This window comes from Thamnophis elegans, chromosome 2 (assembly GCF_009769535.1).
Source record: "Thamnophis elegans isolate rThaEle1 chromosome 2, rThaEle1.pri, whole genome shotgun sequence".
NCBI classification, from domain to species: Eukaryota; Metazoa; Chordata; class Lepidosauria; order Squamata; family Colubridae; genus Thamnophis; species Thamnophis elegans.
The window spans coordinates 148,513,337-148,529,280 of NC_045542.1; the positions used below are offsets into that span (position 1 = coordinate 148,513,337).

General features: G+C 38.5%; 1 protein-coding gene across 4 annotated transcripts; it reads left to right on the plus strand.

The window, feature by feature from the left end:
• The first annotated feature begins 386 nt into the window (after window positions 1-386).
• LOC116504632 (C-type lectin domain family 2 member B-like) lies at window positions 387-14,562 on the plus strand. 4 transcript variants are annotated; one of them, XM_032211784.1, is made up of 6 exons: window positions 387-650; window positions 4,204-4,317; window positions 11,376-11,477; window positions 12,474-12,661; window positions 13,247-13,344; window positions 14,285-14,562. In XM_032211784.1, the coding sequence occupies exons 2-6, from the start codon at window positions 4,239-4,241 to the stop codon at window positions 14,430-14,432; spliced, it is 615 nt and encodes a 204-aa protein (XP_032067675.1). In that variant the 5' UTR covers window positions 387-650; window positions 4,204-4,238; the 3' UTR covers window positions 14,433-14,562. The 4 variants fall into 4 exon arrangements, with proteins under 4 accessions (XP_032067675.1, XP_032067673.1, XP_032067674.1 ...); XM_032211782.1 differs by having other exon boundaries at window positions 4,222-4,317; XM_032211783.1 differs by lacking the exon at window positions 387-650 and adding an exon at window positions 1,063-1,739 and having other exon boundaries at window positions 4,222-4,317.
• Window positions 14,563-15,944: the final 1,382 nt, after the last annotated feature.

The following is a 15,944-nucleotide window of genomic DNA, read 5'->3' on the forward strand; positions in this document are numbered from 1 at the left end:
TTCTTACCTAAGGTAGCTCTCAATGAAAAGCTGAGAGGAAGGGAAGAGGAGAAAGGGAGGGGTTACAAGTACGCCCAGCCTGGCCCTTTCCCAAGAAGGAAGCAGTGGGGGTGGATAAAGTGCTAAAAGCAGCCAGGAGGAGGCAATAGCAATAGCAGTAGACTTATATACCGCTTCATAGGGCTTTCAGCCCTCTCTAAGCGGTTTATAGAGTCAGCATATTGCCCCCAACAACAATCCGGGTCCTCATTTTACCCACCTCGGAAGGATGGAAGGCTGAGTCAACCCTGAGCCGGTGAGATTTGAACCGCTGACCTGCTGATCTAGCAGTCAGCTGAAGTAGCCTGCAGTGCTGCATTTAACCACCGCGCCACCTCGGCTCTTGGTAGGCGGGGAAAGGGGGAACTGAAACCGAACGTTGGCGTTTTGATTCTTTTTTCCGCCATGAAGCCCCACTCAGCAACCGCAGAAAAGGGGTATTTTGAGAGTCAGCAGATAAGCGACTGGGAGCTAAGCGGCTGGATGGAGGGAAGGCTGGCAACTAGCCGGGAAATTAGCCAGCGTCTCAGAAAAGGACGGACGGGCACACAATGGAGAAGCCTCTCTTCCTTCCCTTTTCGGACATGTTTAACTCTGCGGATCTTAGAAAGGTAAAAAGCAATCAGTGACGGGGTTGAGTGGGTGCAAGGGCTGGTTGGGAGATGGCCTAAGCCACTGTGGGGACCCCAAGGGGAGGGAAGAGAAGCATGGGATATTTCAGTGGGGGGGGGGGAGATTAGAAGGGGGGAAGCGGGTACTTGTGCCTGTACTGGGCATCCCATATTCCTCTTCAGCCTATTCCCGTCTCTCTTTGTCCCCTCCCTCCTGTCTCCCCCCTTTCTCCTTCCCTTTCTCCCTCCCAGTCTCCCCTCCCTCTTTCTCCCTCCCTCCCTCTTGCCCTTCCCTTCTTTTTTCACCTCCCCCTCCCAATCTCCCCTCTTTCTCCCCTCCCTTTCTTCCCTCCTCTAAACTCCCTCATTCCCTCCCCCTTTCTATCCCCCTTTCTCCTCTTTTTTTTTCCTCTCCCTCTCATCTCCCTTTCCCTCCCTCTCTGAAAAGAGGGGGGAAGGGAAGCAGGGCAGGAATTGTTAGAAAATAGAGCAGAGCTGTGCTAGAAAACAGGTCTGGGGGAGAACCAGAGAAAAACGGTGTTTCAAGGGATCAGAAGGAAAGGAAGCAGCTTTTTACCGGGTGGTATGAATAGTGGCGGTTTTTTCTATTTAAATCCCTGTAAGCGTATATAGTAAAGAAAAAAAAAACAGGCCGTCTCTCCTCCCCCCCCCCCCAGGTCTCTGAGGGAAGCCATTTGCTGTGCTTGAAAGCCATATAGGTCTGCACTTGCATTGAAGCCCCATCTGCTTTAGGAAGGTTTCAACCCATGAAAACAACTTCTTTAGACACAGATCCATCCTGGCCGTTGACAAAGGAGATGGAAAATAAACTCTAAAGGCAGCTGAAAAGGTTTCTTTTTCCAATGGAGCAGCAGCCTCGAGAGGGCTGTACTGTAGTCACGGGATTTCCACCTCTCCCCCCTCCCCCCTCCACAGCTCTTAACGCCACCTCGAGGCCATCTGCCTCCCCAGGAACTAAGCAACGGCGCTTCCATTTTACGTGGGCACGGGCGTGTAACATACGTCATTGTTAAGGGCCGGAAGAAAACGTCCCGGTAGTTTGGGTGAAAAGTGCTTAGAGCTCCGCAGGTATTTGGGGCTGGGGAGGAAGCGGAGAGTGGGGGGAAGGTTCTTCCTTCCCTTGCCGGTCTCCCAGGCGTTGTTTCACGTCCAGTTGCGGAGGTTTCCCTGGTGGGCGGAGGGGAGTGGGTAACTTCGGAGAAGTGGAATTATTACAGGATATCCTCGATTTACAACAATACATTTAGTGACCGTTCGAAGTTACAACGGCACTGAAACGACCTTCACGACCGATGCAGCGTCCCCCATGGTCATGTGATCAACATTCAGTCGCTTGGTAACTGGTTCACATTTACGACGGTCAGTGTCTCGGGGTCACGTGATCCCCTTTTGCGACCTGACAATGGGGAAGCTGGATTCACTTAACCTTGTTTCTAACTTTACAATGGCAGTCATTCACTTAGTAACCGTTGAGAGAAAGGTCCTATAATGGGACAACATTCACTTAACACGTGTTTCATTTAGCAAGAGAAATTTTGGGCTCAATTGTAGTTGTAAGTTGAGAACTTGCTATATTTGGGAGGGAAATCTGTACCTATTTTCTAGTAAGCAATTCATGCTAAAGGTTTCTTTGTATCGGAGGATTTGAGTGCGTACAGTTACTGAAATTGGGTGTGCAATCTTGCAAAATGTCCATCCGAGATGTTTTGGCAAAATTCTTCATTAATACCAATGGAAAAATCTTCTGCAATAACAATGGGTATTAGCTGTATTAGTGAAAATTATATTTCTTACAGTTTTCTTTTGAATATCTACCTATATTATAATTATAGTAATTCCCAGTGTGGATAAAAATCAATGATTTTTAAAAAAAATTAAAAATGGATTTTTAAATTTAAATTGGATTTTTTTATTTTTATCAAATTAATTTAAAAAATGCTCTTGGAGTAAAAATCCATCTAAAGATACCTTAATAATTTATTCAGCATAAAATGGAGCTTAGTTATGTAGCATGATGCTATATATTCTGCAATATTGGGACTCGGTGAGTCAACAACAGGACAGGAGGAGCCGCTGCGGGATAGAAATGACAGTTGCTCTTTAAAAATTATGATTTAAATTGAGTTGAAGTAAATCAAGCCTTCTTGCTAATGATTTAAATCGTGATTTAAATCAACTTGATTTAAATCAAATTTACCCTGGTAATTGGTACAGTAATACATAGGGGTATGATAGTATTACAACAATAAGATTGCAAAAGGGATCACATCCTTTGAACACCGCAATGTCATAAGTATGAATCAGTTGCCTACATCTGAATTTTATTCACATGATCATGGGGATGCTACAAAGGTCATAAGTGTGAAAAATAGTCATAAGTAATTTTTTTCACTGACTTCAAACAGTCAGCTGATCTGTTGTGAGGATTACCTTTATGTCTATGTATGTTTATTCTTGTGAATATGAGGTTACCCTGGGAGACCTGATTTGATGAACTCTTGTTTGCAGACCTTATCCTTTGATATGCGGATTATGTCTGGGTAACTTATTTGGTTGATTAATTTAGTTTCAGCTTGACTGTCAATTATCTAGTGGAGACACTGATTCTCAGACCTGTATGGATTCTGCTAATATTTTAAGGGAAGATGGAAACAGTATAAAATATATTTGCATATCAAACTTCTCACATAGTTAATGATAATGTCACATCCTGTGCTAAGCACATTGAGCTACAAGCATTTTCCATAGTTCTGGGTCCACAGCTATTTCCGATATTCCTGTAATATTGGTGTAGGATTTCATTTCTCTTTTTCTCCGACAATCTGGTGGTATCCAACTGATTGCAGTCTTTGCTAAACGTTGCTCACTCATGCAGAGCACACCTCCAGCAAAGCACATTCTTCATTCTTAGTTCGTTCTTCATTTATTTAATAATAGAATTATATGTTCCACTACTTTTTTTCTAAAGATTTCAGGAAAGTTTTTAGGATTGTAAAACAAATTGTGGATATAGGAGATATTGGGTGAGTCACTGAATTGGATAAAAACAAATGAGTAAAGGCATTGGTGTATAGAGAAAAATTACATAAACTATCATCTCCTGCTTGGGTTTCTAATAGGGCTTTTTCTGCTGAAATTGTGAGAAATTTAAGAGATATGTTTCTCCTGTGTTGTGTGTGGATTTATATTTGTGAGTGTTGCTATATGAAAAGTTTTTAGTTAATGTAGCCTTCAGCGTCTATGGTAGAATCTCATCTTAGCTTTTTAAGATTAGCCAAGATTAGCTTCTTATTCTCAATTGAATTTCAGCCTTTTTGACATGAAGTAAATAACAGAATGTTGCATATTTATTTTGCTCTTCTACTAAAAAGTTGCCCAATTTATTGATGGCAATAAAAAAACTTTGCATGACAACTTATTTTCTGCTGCATGCTCTTTAAGAGGCTATGTCTTACATATAGAAAGAGATTCTTTGAAATTAGTAACAATTTGCCAGCTTCTGTATGCATCTTGGCCTTCCTTCTTTTTACAGCCCCAATTTCAATTCCAGATTATACAGAGCCAAGAATGCTGAATATGGATGAGCAGAAACAGCTGCGGGACTCCTCTTCCAATGGATCTGCAAGTGGACAGGAGGAAGATGCAGGTAGTAATAACAATATCAATATCTGGAAGCCAGTCACGCAAATGAGGGATTGAAATGTCCAAGCCGTAGCCACAGGGGCATATGGAGCAATTCAAAACATGCACCGTGTCCCCAATTGGACTTCAAAAAACATCCGCTGAATTTTAATGTTTCTTGGGAGAAAGAAGCAAATATCATTACAGAGTTAGGCTGTGATCCTAGTGAGCGTTAAGAAGTCATTTACCATGTTTTCCCAAAAATAAGACAGGGTCTTATTTTCTTTTGAACCCCAAAATAAACACTTGACCTTATTTTCGGGGAGGTCTTATTATTATTATTTTATTTATTTTAATATATATTTTTATTCTTTTTCTTAAAGAAAAAACAAAACAAGCAAGAAAAAAAATCAACTTTCCTCCATTTCATCAAGCATGTTGTTTGGTTACACGTTTTTGTGCATCAATTCTTAAGATTAAGAATAACATCACTGGTTTTGCATTAAACATAACTGAATATTTCGCTGTCATTGAGCATTATGTGGTCAAATTACCATTAATATTCTTTCATTTGTAACAATCCTTATTTCCTTGAATTCATAATTATCTATCAAATAACAATAAGTCTTTAAAGTATTATATCACCTATCTCCAAGGAGAAAAAGCGGAGATTAGAACAAAGAATTCCCATTAATTTATAATATACATTCATATTTTCAATTGACCATAATGTGACCAATCATCCAGAGTTCCAAAAATAGTTTTCCATTATTAATTATTAATCCATATAGTGGTTAAGTATTTCAATTCATATATATATCAATTGTTCATTACATCATCATTGATCCGTTTAATATACAAAGATCTTTCTAATATAAAATGGTCACTACATACAATTATACCAAAGTGTTCAAATCATCCCACTCTTATAAATTGAGATCATTATTGTCCTTTATATATCAAGTGAATAGTGCTCTATATCATAACAAGAGAAAAACAACTTTCATAACAATAACTATAACTTCCTATTACTACATAAGTAAACAGTTTCATTCCCAGTTTTTTTTATCTAACCATTGGTAAAACAAGTCCCATACTTTATAAAATTGCTCGTCCTCTCCTTCTCTAATTTCAAATGTAAGTTTACTCATTTCGGCACATTTCATTATTTTCTGAATAGTTTCCACCTGTGATGGTACTTTCTCGTTTTTCCAATTTTTGGCAAATACAATTCTAGCAGTTGTTAAAATATTTATTATCAGGTATTTCAAGTCCTTATTGTATGTTTCTGGTATTATTCCCAATAAAAAGAATTCCGGTTTTAAGTCTATGTGTTTATGTATCATTTTCTCCAACCACTTGTGGATTTTAGTCCAATATCTTTTAGCTTCAGTACAAGTCCACCACATGTGGTAGTATGTGCCCAGTGTCGGATGACATTTCCAACATTTATTCTTGGACATTTATTCTTGGACATTTATTCTTGGACATTTATTCTTGGACATTCTTGCAATTCTCGTTGGGGATAGATGCCACCTGTAAAACATCTTATACAAGTTCTCTTTATATGCAGTTGACATTGTCATTTTATAGTTTTGCGTCCACAGTTTTTGCCATTTCTCTAATTCAGTCCCATGCCCAAAGTTTTTCCCCCAAGCTAACATAGTTTTTTTGACTTGTTCTTCCTGAAGTTTCACCTCTAATAAGTAGCCATAGAGTTTTTTAATTACTTTTTCATCGGTACCTGTTAAGATTTTATCTAATTCAGTCATTTTATTGTAAAAAACCTCCTTTTTTCGATCTTCATTGTATCTAAAATGTATTTGCACATATGAATACCAATTAACTTAAATACTTTCCTGTTTTAAATCTTGAATGGATTTAAGTTCACCCAATGTATTCAATAGTTCAGCATAATCTAACTGTTTGTTCCTTTTTGTATATTATTGAATATGAAAAAGCTTCAATGGTTGATATCCAGACTGGAATTTTTAAATAGTGTAGCCTTTTAACCTTCTCCCAGTTTAATAGCAAAGCCTCTCTTATATAGTGCCTTCTAAAATAGCCATGTACTTTACTTCCCTTATACCATAAAAAAGCATGCCATCCCAACAGCAAGTCGTGACCCTCTAGGTTCCCAGAGCCTACCATTTCTTAACATTATCCATTCCTTGACCCACATCAGACTAGCTGTGTGATGATATAGCTCCCAGTCAGGTAATCCGAACCCTCCTCTTGATTTAGCATCTTGCAGCACTTTGCGTTTTATTCTTGCTTTTTTCCCCTGCCATATGAATTTCAACACCAATTTATTTAAGTCTTCAAAATAATCTTCCCCCAACGTAATTGGGATTGTCTGGAACAAGTGTAGGATTCTAGGTAAAATGTTCATTTTAATTGTAGAGATTCTCCCAATCATTGATAGTTGAAGACTTTCCCATTTCACCAAGTCCGTTGCAATTCGTTGCTTCAATCTAAAATAATTATCCTCTTTGAGGGTACTGCATCTAGCGGTTAAAAAGATCCCCAAATATTTGACCTTGTTTGTAACTTGCATCTCCAAGATTTCTGCCAATTCTTCTTTTTGTTTTGATGATATGTTCTTTGTCATGATTTTTGTTTTGTTTTTATTTATTTTCAAATCTGCTACTTTTCCATACTCTTCAATTCTTTCTATCAATTTGGGTACAGATTCAAGTGGCTCCTCGAGAATGAAAACTAAATCATCTGCAAACGCTTGCAACTTACATTCTTTTTTAATAGTCATTCCCTTTATTTCTTCCTCTTCTCTGATCCTTCTGTTTTAAAACTTCTAAAAATAGTGGTGATAATGGGCAGCCTTGTCTCGCACCTCTCTTTATTTCAATAGGATCTGTCAATTCTCCATTTATCATTATCTTAGCTGTTTGTGATATACTGTTTGTATAGCTTGAATAAAATTCTTACCAAAGTTCATTTGTTCCATTTGTTGTATCATGAATAGCCAGTTCACATTATCAAAAGCGTTCTGCGCATCAAGAAACATCAAGGCCACTTGCTTTTCAGGGTGAGCTTCATAATATTCCAATGTGTCCAAGATTATTCTTATATTATCTCTAATTTGTCTCTTTGGTAAAAAACCATTTTGATCCGAATGGATAAACCCGTTTAAATATTTTTTTCAGTCTCTCTGCCAGTATGGAAGGAAATAACTTGTAATCTGAGTTTAACAAGGAAATTGGTCTGCAGTTCTTAATTTGCGGATGGTCTGCCTCCTCTTTGGGTATCAATGTAATATATGCTTCTAGCCAAGAGTTAGGTATTTTACTTTCAATCAGTACTTCATTCATAACTTCTAACGGGAAGAGTCAAGGATTCCTCTAGTGTTTTGTAAAATTCCACAGGTAAGCTGTCCAGACCGGGGGCCTTCCCATTCTTTTGTCTTTTAAGAGCTTCAGCTAACTCCATCATTGTTATTTTGCCTTCTAACACAGTTCTAATATCATTGGGTATTAGGGGAAGATTAACTTTTTGTAAATATTGTGTAACTTCTTCCTCTTTTATATTCTCTTGTTCATACAACTTGGCGTAGTAATCTTGTATGATTTTCTTCTTTTCTGCATTTCCATAGTGGGTTTGTCCTCGTTCGTCTTTTAGATGTTGTATTTTCTTAGCCTCTCTCTCCTTTCTCGGTTTATATGCCAACCATCTGCCTGGTTTATTTGCATTTTCAAAATAATTCTGTTTAGCGCCTCTAATTTTTTGTGCCAGTTCCTCCTTTTCCAGTAAGTCCATTTTATGTTTAATTATATCCATTTTTATTTTAGTCTCTTTCTTTTGTGGAGATTTCTATAGTTCTTTTTCCAAAATACTATAGTCTTTTTCTAGATTTTTGGATGTTTGTCTTTTCTTTGAGTCTCTCATTTTTGTATAGTCTATTATCAGACCTCTAGAAAAGGCCTTCATTGTATCCCAAAGGTTCTGCAAGGATGTGTCTTCTTTTTTATTTTCTTTGAAAAAGAAAGTCAATTCTTTTTCGATTTTCTTTAAAAAGTCTTTCTCTTTCAGTATCTTCTTTTTTAAAGTCCATCTAGATCTTGTTCTTTGCGCTCTCCATTTTATTATCATTGCGTTGTGGTCAGCCCAAATACTTGGTTCAATTTCCACTTCTTGTATACTGTCAAATAGATCCGTTGAGGCCCAAATCATATCAATTCTACAGAATGATAGGTGTCTATTTGAATATAAGGTATATTGTTTTTTGGTAGGATTTCTTTCGTTCCAGATATCTTTTAGATTGATTTCATCCATCATCTTGAAGAAGGATTTCGGGAGTGTTTTTCTATTTGATTTTATTGTTTTATGGGTTTTATGATCCATGTTCTGATTTATAATGCCATTAAAGTCTTCCATCATGCAAATAGCAGCATAATCTTAAGTCAAATATTTTCTTGTGGAGTTTTTTATAAAATTCATCCTGTTTTTCGTTAGGTGCGTAAATTGCGATTAAGAGTATTTTCCTTGCATTGTCCATAATTTCCACCATCAAAATTCTTCCATCTTCATCTGTATAGATTTGTTTTGCTGGGATTTTATCTTTAATATAAAAAGTCACACCTCCTTTCTTACAGTCCGCCAAGGAAGTAACAGTTTTCCCAAGTTTTGGTTGTACTAATAAATAATCGTATCTTTGTTGAATATGTACTTCTTGTAAGCAAATTATGTCTATTTTATTTATGAAATATTTTCCTTTTGATTACCGAATTAAGTCCATTTACATTTATTGAAAGTCCATCATTATGTTTTATAATTAGGGTTTATAGCTCTAGTTGTTCTTGGCTCTAGTTGTTCTCTAATCTCTACCCCCCGCTACGGCACTTTCTTCAATGTCAATCCCAACTACCGCACCCTCCACCTTCTCAGTTTCAGTTATGGGTATGTCTAACAATTGCACCAGAAGTTCTTCTTTTCCAGACTTCTCGGCCTTTCCTCTCAGATGTTCTGTATAAAAAGCTTCTGCTTTTTCAATTGTATCAATTCTGTATCTTTGTCCTTTTTATAGAAATATTAAACCTTCTGGTATCAGCCATCTATAGTTAACTCCTATTTTAAGTAAAATTGTGGTCAAAAATTGGTATTTTCTTCTTTTTCCTCTCACTCTTCTTGGAATTTTTTTTTTAAATTACAATCTCCTTGCCTTTATATTCCAATTTTCTATCTCTTGTTTTTTACAATATTTGTAGTTTTGGTGCTTTTTTAGTAAATCTTACATGGACTTCTCTTGGAAGAGAGTTTCTCGTTGCAAATCTTGTATTTACTTGAAAGGTCTCATCTATACAATCCAACATCTTCTCTTCAGATATCTCTTAACATATCTATCAGAATTTCAGATATTATTTGTGGCAGATTCTCTCCCTTTTCCTCTATTATATTTTGAAATCTAAAAAATACTCAGAGTGCTCCATCTCCCATCCTATTATTGTGCTGCTTTCTGTTTCCATTTTGCTCAATCTACTGTCAAATTCTTCATCCCTCTTCTCTCTTTGTTCCTCTCTTTCGGCAATTTTTTGCATTCTATCTTCTTGTTTCACAATCTAATTTTGTATAGTTGCAATCTTTCCCTCTGTTTGATCTATTTTTGATCTATATTTCCAATTCGCTGATCCATTGTCTCCATCCTCTTTTCCATATTTTCAGGCTTTTTCCACTAGCATATCTAGTTTTTCATCGGTGCTTGTTTGTAATTTTTGTATTGCTTGCATAATTGTCTCTAGTGATGCAGCCTTCTCTTTTTCCTGATGGATCATTGTTTGTATTGATCTTCGCCCTCCTGTGGGGAAGAGGCTGGGGTCGTTGTTGTGGAGCCCACTGGCGTTATTTTTCTACTCATCGTCCTGATTTTTTCTCTTTTTCTTTTCATGACTCAATCTAATTATAGTTAACTATAAAAGAGGAAGAGGAAAAGAAAGAAAAAGGAAAGAGGGAGGAGAGAAATAAAAATTAGGTAGAGAAGCAAGCAGATAGGTCAAGATTAAGATAAAAAGGATATAGAAAGTGTAGTAGAAAATAAAAGAGGAATGGGCAAAAAAAAAACCAATAAAAATCTTGGCCACCTTGTCCAATCAGATCCAAATTTTAAAGCCCAATTTTTTGAAGAGAGAAAATAGGGGACACACAATAGTGTGTGTGTGTGTGTGTGTATGTGTGTGTATGCATATGTATATGTACATGTATTTGATGTATATATCTCAAATATTTCAAAAAGGTAGGAAGGGGAACAAGCAAAAGGAAAAAAAAATATTCAACACTTCAAAACTTCAGGGCTTCTACAAGAAAAAGAATGCAAAAAAGGCAAAAAGAAAGAAAGAAAACATCACATCCCAGGCAGAGTGATGTAAACATAGTCAAGCAAAACCATGAAGGAGAGAGTTCAAAGTTTTTTCTTTTTCCTTTCTCAAGGTCACTCCAATTTTCCCTTAAGCATTTTCATTCATCTTCCAAAATAAGTTTCCAGACACTAAAGATCCACAAGAAACACCTGCGTAACAACTGTGGTTCTTGCCTCTTATCATGTCTTAACCTTGAATAGATAAGAACCTTCTCTCTAAGTAGCTCCAGCAGTAAAGTTTGGTAACATTGTTTCAAAGTCCGCTAGGTGGCAGTGTTAGATTGTATCAATCCCTAGCCCCTCAGCACTCTGCCTTTGAAAAGAAATACTCCCCCAAAAACCCTTTATTTTATGTTTCACGCTTCGCTTCAGTTGAACCAGATGAAACGCAAGTATAGACTGGAGCATCATCATTATTTACAAAAGTGCCTCCAGATCCATGAGGGGGAGGGGGAGGATTAGAGGTAAAAATTCCTAAGCAGTTGTATTTTCTCAGTGAGAACATTGTAGCTCAGTTTCTTTTCATCAGATTAAGACTGGCATTTTAGCTGATTCAAGAGGAGGGCTGTTGGGTTTGGAAATTGTACATTAAAAAAAAACCCTTGCCAACTTAGAAATGTGCATAATATTTTTTCTGGGTTTTCACTTGAAGGAAAGCCAGTATCCAGATTTCTCTCGACCTAACTTTTTCTTTTCTTTTGTGTGTGTGTGTGCAGAATGTGCCAAGACAATCAAAAGGAGATTATTTGGCAGTAAACGCAAAATAGCAATTCTAGCAGCCGTTTGTCTAGTCATCGCCGCCACTATCTTTTCCTTGGGTAAGGAATCCTGACCCTAATACTTTTGCCTTTAAATGCTACACGTAACTTCATGAAGCTGAATGCAGTTCAATCAGAAACATAGAGTGGGCCTTGTCCCTATTTTTAGCTACTGTAATCTACTTCAATAGAAGAAAATTCAGGTCCAATGTTTGGAACAAGTCTCGATGTTTAAAAAATGGAGGGGGGGGACATATATTTATTTAGTGATTTCCTGCCAAAAGCAATAAATGTGAAATAGGTGGACAAATATGTGATAGGTTGGCCAAATTAGAGGAAAATCCCACAAATAGTTTTGTGGCTGAATAAATGGATTTGCATCTGGTATCTTTGATCCAAAGCCAGCATGCAAATTACTGCTCAGGTCCTTAGTCCCTATTAATCTGAGGATTGCAGGACGGAGGTCATTACATCTGCTAGAACCGTGATGGCGAACCTATGGCATATGTGTCTCAGGTGGCACGTGGAGCCGTATCTGAGGGCATGCGTTCCCCTATGTCAGCTCCAGCTTGCATGTGCACGCTGGCCATCTGATTTTCAGCCTTCCAGAGGGTGGAGAGAGAATATAGTGAGCGCACAGGCCTCACTGAAGTCTCTAAACTTCCGGTAGGCTATTTTTCGCCCTCTCCAGCCGTCTGGGGGTTTTCTGAAGCCTGGGAGGAGTGGAAAATGGCCCAACGGGTCTACCAGACGTTCGGAGGCTTTAATGAGGCCTGCACGCATGTGAGGGGGGTGGGTTGTATGAGTTGTGCATGCATGTGTGTGGGGGGCATTGCATTACGGGCGTGGGCACACATGTGCATGCTATTTTGCACGCCCACACCCTTTTGGCAGCTGAGCAGAAAAACATTCGCCATCACTGTGCTAGAATATGGGGCTTCTCATCTAGATTGGGTTTTGTCAGAACTCACTGATAGAGCAGGAGGGTCCCATCTTACCCATAAGAACAGAATGGGATTAATTAGTGTCTATCCTTTCCATCTTTCTCTGTTCTAGGAATATTAGTAGGATTAAACTACCAAAAGGATGTGGTAAAATGTCCATCTGTTACATGTCCACCTGATTGGATTGCACATCAGGAACTCTGCTACTATCTTTCAAAGGAGGAAAAGAACTGGATGGAGAGCAGGAACTTCTGTATTTTGCACAATGCTTCCTTGGCCAAAATTACAAAGGAGGAAATGGTGAGTAATGTAACTGGACACCATGGAAGTATTGTTGCTTCATTGATGGTGCACGCTCTTCTACAACAGGAAAAAGATTTTGTCCTACTATTACTTAAAAAAAAGTCTCCTTGGATGCCTTTCTGAATAAAAGCTTCAAAAGCCTTTTAATCGTCTCCAGGTTCCAAAATCTGCCAGTTTTACAAAGCAGAAAATTAAAAATCCAAGAATATCATTGAAATAAACATCACTGTCATCATCTTCTTTCATTGTTTCCTGCTTAGAAAGATGTGATAACTATCTCCAAATGATTAATATATGTAAATTTCAGAACAGAGATAGAATCAGGAAGCAAGCAAACTAGACATTGCCAAGATCTATTTTAAGAAAATCAGAGTATTCTTTCTTCTAAAAAAAGGTTTTAAGCTTACATTTAAAAAGTTAATTGGCGTCTATCATTTTGCTGCTCACCAAAGAACTACTTGATATGTTTTATTGGGGTTAATTACTGTTCAAAAGATACCTTTAATAAGTTCAGAAATTCAGCTGGAAATCTAGCAGTGCAAGATTCCAACATTCACAGTTTTTGTTTCTTTTTTAAAAAAGGATTTTGTGACCAATCTCACAAGAGACCACGTCTTTTGGATCGGCCTCAAGAGAGAACCACCACAGCCCTGGAAGTGGCTAGATGGAGAAAATTCAACGTGAGTCTTCCCCTTTTCCTTTCAGTTATAAGAGTGGAAAATAAAATGCTTCCATTGAGGTTCTCCCCAGCTCAGGAATAATCCTAGAAAGAGCCTCCTGGCTGCCAGGATTCAGGCGTTTCCTCCTAAAAATATTTGGCCCTGCTAATGTAACTCAGGTGCATTATGGGTAATCCTTGACTAACAGCCATTCATTTAGCAAGCTTTGAAAGTTATAATGGCATCAAAAAAGAAATGACTTGTGATTGATCCATACAGTTACAATTATCATTAGTATCCCCATGATCAAAATTTGGCAAGTAGCCCATATTTATTTGTTAGGAAACTCTATGTGGCCACCCAAATCACTCCTAGTGACTCTGGGTAGCTTACAGAAATAAAAGAACAATACTAAACTAAATAAACTCCCCTCACCCCTACAGCAATAACAGTCACATTGACCAGTTGATGCGCTCCACATCATGCTGGGGTGTCCAGGTCTGTTGGCAAGACAGTGGTTGCAGCATCCTGGGGTCATGAGGTTGCCACTTGCGATCTTCCCAGGAAGCAGATTCAACAGCGAAATCTGGACCCGCTTGAAATCATTTCATTCACTCAACAACTGCGGCAAAATGTTTATAAAATTGGGCACAACTCAGTTAATAACTGCTTTGATTGGGCAATGGAGATTCCAGTGCTAATCATGGTTGTAAGTCAAGGACTACCTGTACAAATAAGAGTTCTCAGAATTCCACTTGGCACGGAGTCCAGAATGCTGAGCTCCTGGGACACAGCGAGTACTGTAAGGTCAATTCTTCCCCATAGCTGAATTGGGGGGATCAATCTGCAGAATCATCTTTGAGAAGGCAAGGCTCAGCTAGATGAACTGTAAACTCTGAAGCCCTTTAGTACTGCTGGGTGGGAAATACTCCCCTCTATCTAATTTCTTCCTCTGTTGCAGGTTGGCAGTCGGGGGAGATGGTGCAAACTGTGCGTATTTGGTTGACACAACTGCCAACTCAGGGACCTGCATCAATAAACACCGTTACATTTGCAAAAAAAATGACTTTATGAAACAACATGATCATCATTTTTATACAGTTGTGTGACAAGGAAAATACACCCTCTCTGGATTATATGGTTTTACATAGGAGAACATCGTAAATGGATAAAAATCAATGTTTTTTTTAAAAAAATTGTAATCAAATTTTTAAAACAGATATTTTTTTTAATCAAATTTATTTTAATGAAATGAAATTAAAACTAAATATAGTTTTCTATTTAAGATAGATTTTAACTTGTTTAATAATAATTTAATTGTTTCAGCATTAAATTGAACTTATTTATGTAGCATAAGCGACTTTATGTAGCGACTTCAGCTAGTCCAGAACGCAGCCGCGCGAGTGATTGTGGGTGCACCTCGGTTCACCCACATAACACCTATCCTCCACGAGCTGTGCTGGCTACCTGTTGATCTCCGGGTGGGCTTCAAGGTGCTACTGGTCACTCATAAAGCCCTTCATGGTAGTGGATCTGCGTACTTGAGAGACCGCCTCCTGCCAATTACCTCGCTGCGACCAATCAGATCACATAGATTAGGCCTCCTCCGAGTCCCATCTGCCAGGCAGTGCCAGCTGGCAACTACACGGAGGAGAGCCTTCTCAGTTGTAGCTCCGACCCTTTGGAACGATCTCCCCGTAGAGATTCGTACCCTCACCACCGTCCAGACCTTCCGCACAGCCCTTAAGACCTGGCTAGCCCGTCAGGCCTGGGGACAAAGATAACTGTTCCCACCCGAATGATGAATGAATGTTGCTTACTATTTGACTTCTATGTATTGTTTGTGTTTATTGTCTGTATACCCCCCCCCCCCTCATTTTATGTAAGCCGCCCTGAGTCCCCTCAGGGAAAAGGGCGGCCTATAAGTATTAATAAAATACAATAAAAAATACAAATAAGCCCGTATATTCTGCAATATTTATATTTTTAGTAAAGTCATTCAATGAATCCAAGCTCTGCAAGCTAAATAGGAAACCTTCCTTTTGTGCCAAAACCGAAATGCCTGTGCATATGCAGACCAGGTGGCCAGTGCACATGCATGGCGGCCAGCTGTTCTGTGTGCGTGCCAGAGCACCGGAAACCCAAAGACCAGCTGGCGAGCATGTGCATGCCTATGTTTTTTGCCATGTTTGGGGCAGTTTTCAGGGCAGTTTTTGAGTCATTGTCAGGCAGTTTGGGGGGCTGTTTTTAGGCCAGTAGATGGCCCCGAAAACTGCCTGTTTTTGGGGGGGGGGGGGTTCTGATGTCCCGGTGCCTGTGAAGACCAGCTGTGGACAAAATGTTCCCAAATAGATTTCTAAAATGTTGGAACTGTAATCACCAACAGGGGACCTTCTATCATATGTGGTGGATGTGTCCGAAAACCAAACCAAAAACCAAAATTCAAAAATGGTACATGCAATTGACATGAACCCTGAGCTGTTTCTTCTAGGAATAATAAAAAATATTAGTAAGGATATCCAATGTTTAATGCTTCATATAATCACTGCTGCTAGAATTTCATATGCCCAAAGTTAGAAACTAAATCAAATGCAAAAACCATTTAAAAAGGTGCTAGAATG

Excerpts from the sequence above, each read along its gene's own strand:
- LOC116504632 (XM_032211784.1), top strand. The coding sequence starts at position 4,239 with ATGCTGAATATGGATGAGCAGAAACAGCTGCGGGACTCCTCTTCCAAT. Across the intron at positions 4,318-11,375 it reads TGGACAGGAGGAAGATGCAG|AATGTGCCAAGACAATCAAA; the intron begins GTAGTAATAACA and ends GTGTGTGTGCAG. Across the intron at positions 11,478-12,473 it reads CGCCACTATCTTTTCCTTGG|GAATATTAGTAGGATTAAAC; the intron begins GTAAGGAATCCT and ends TCTCTGTTCTAG.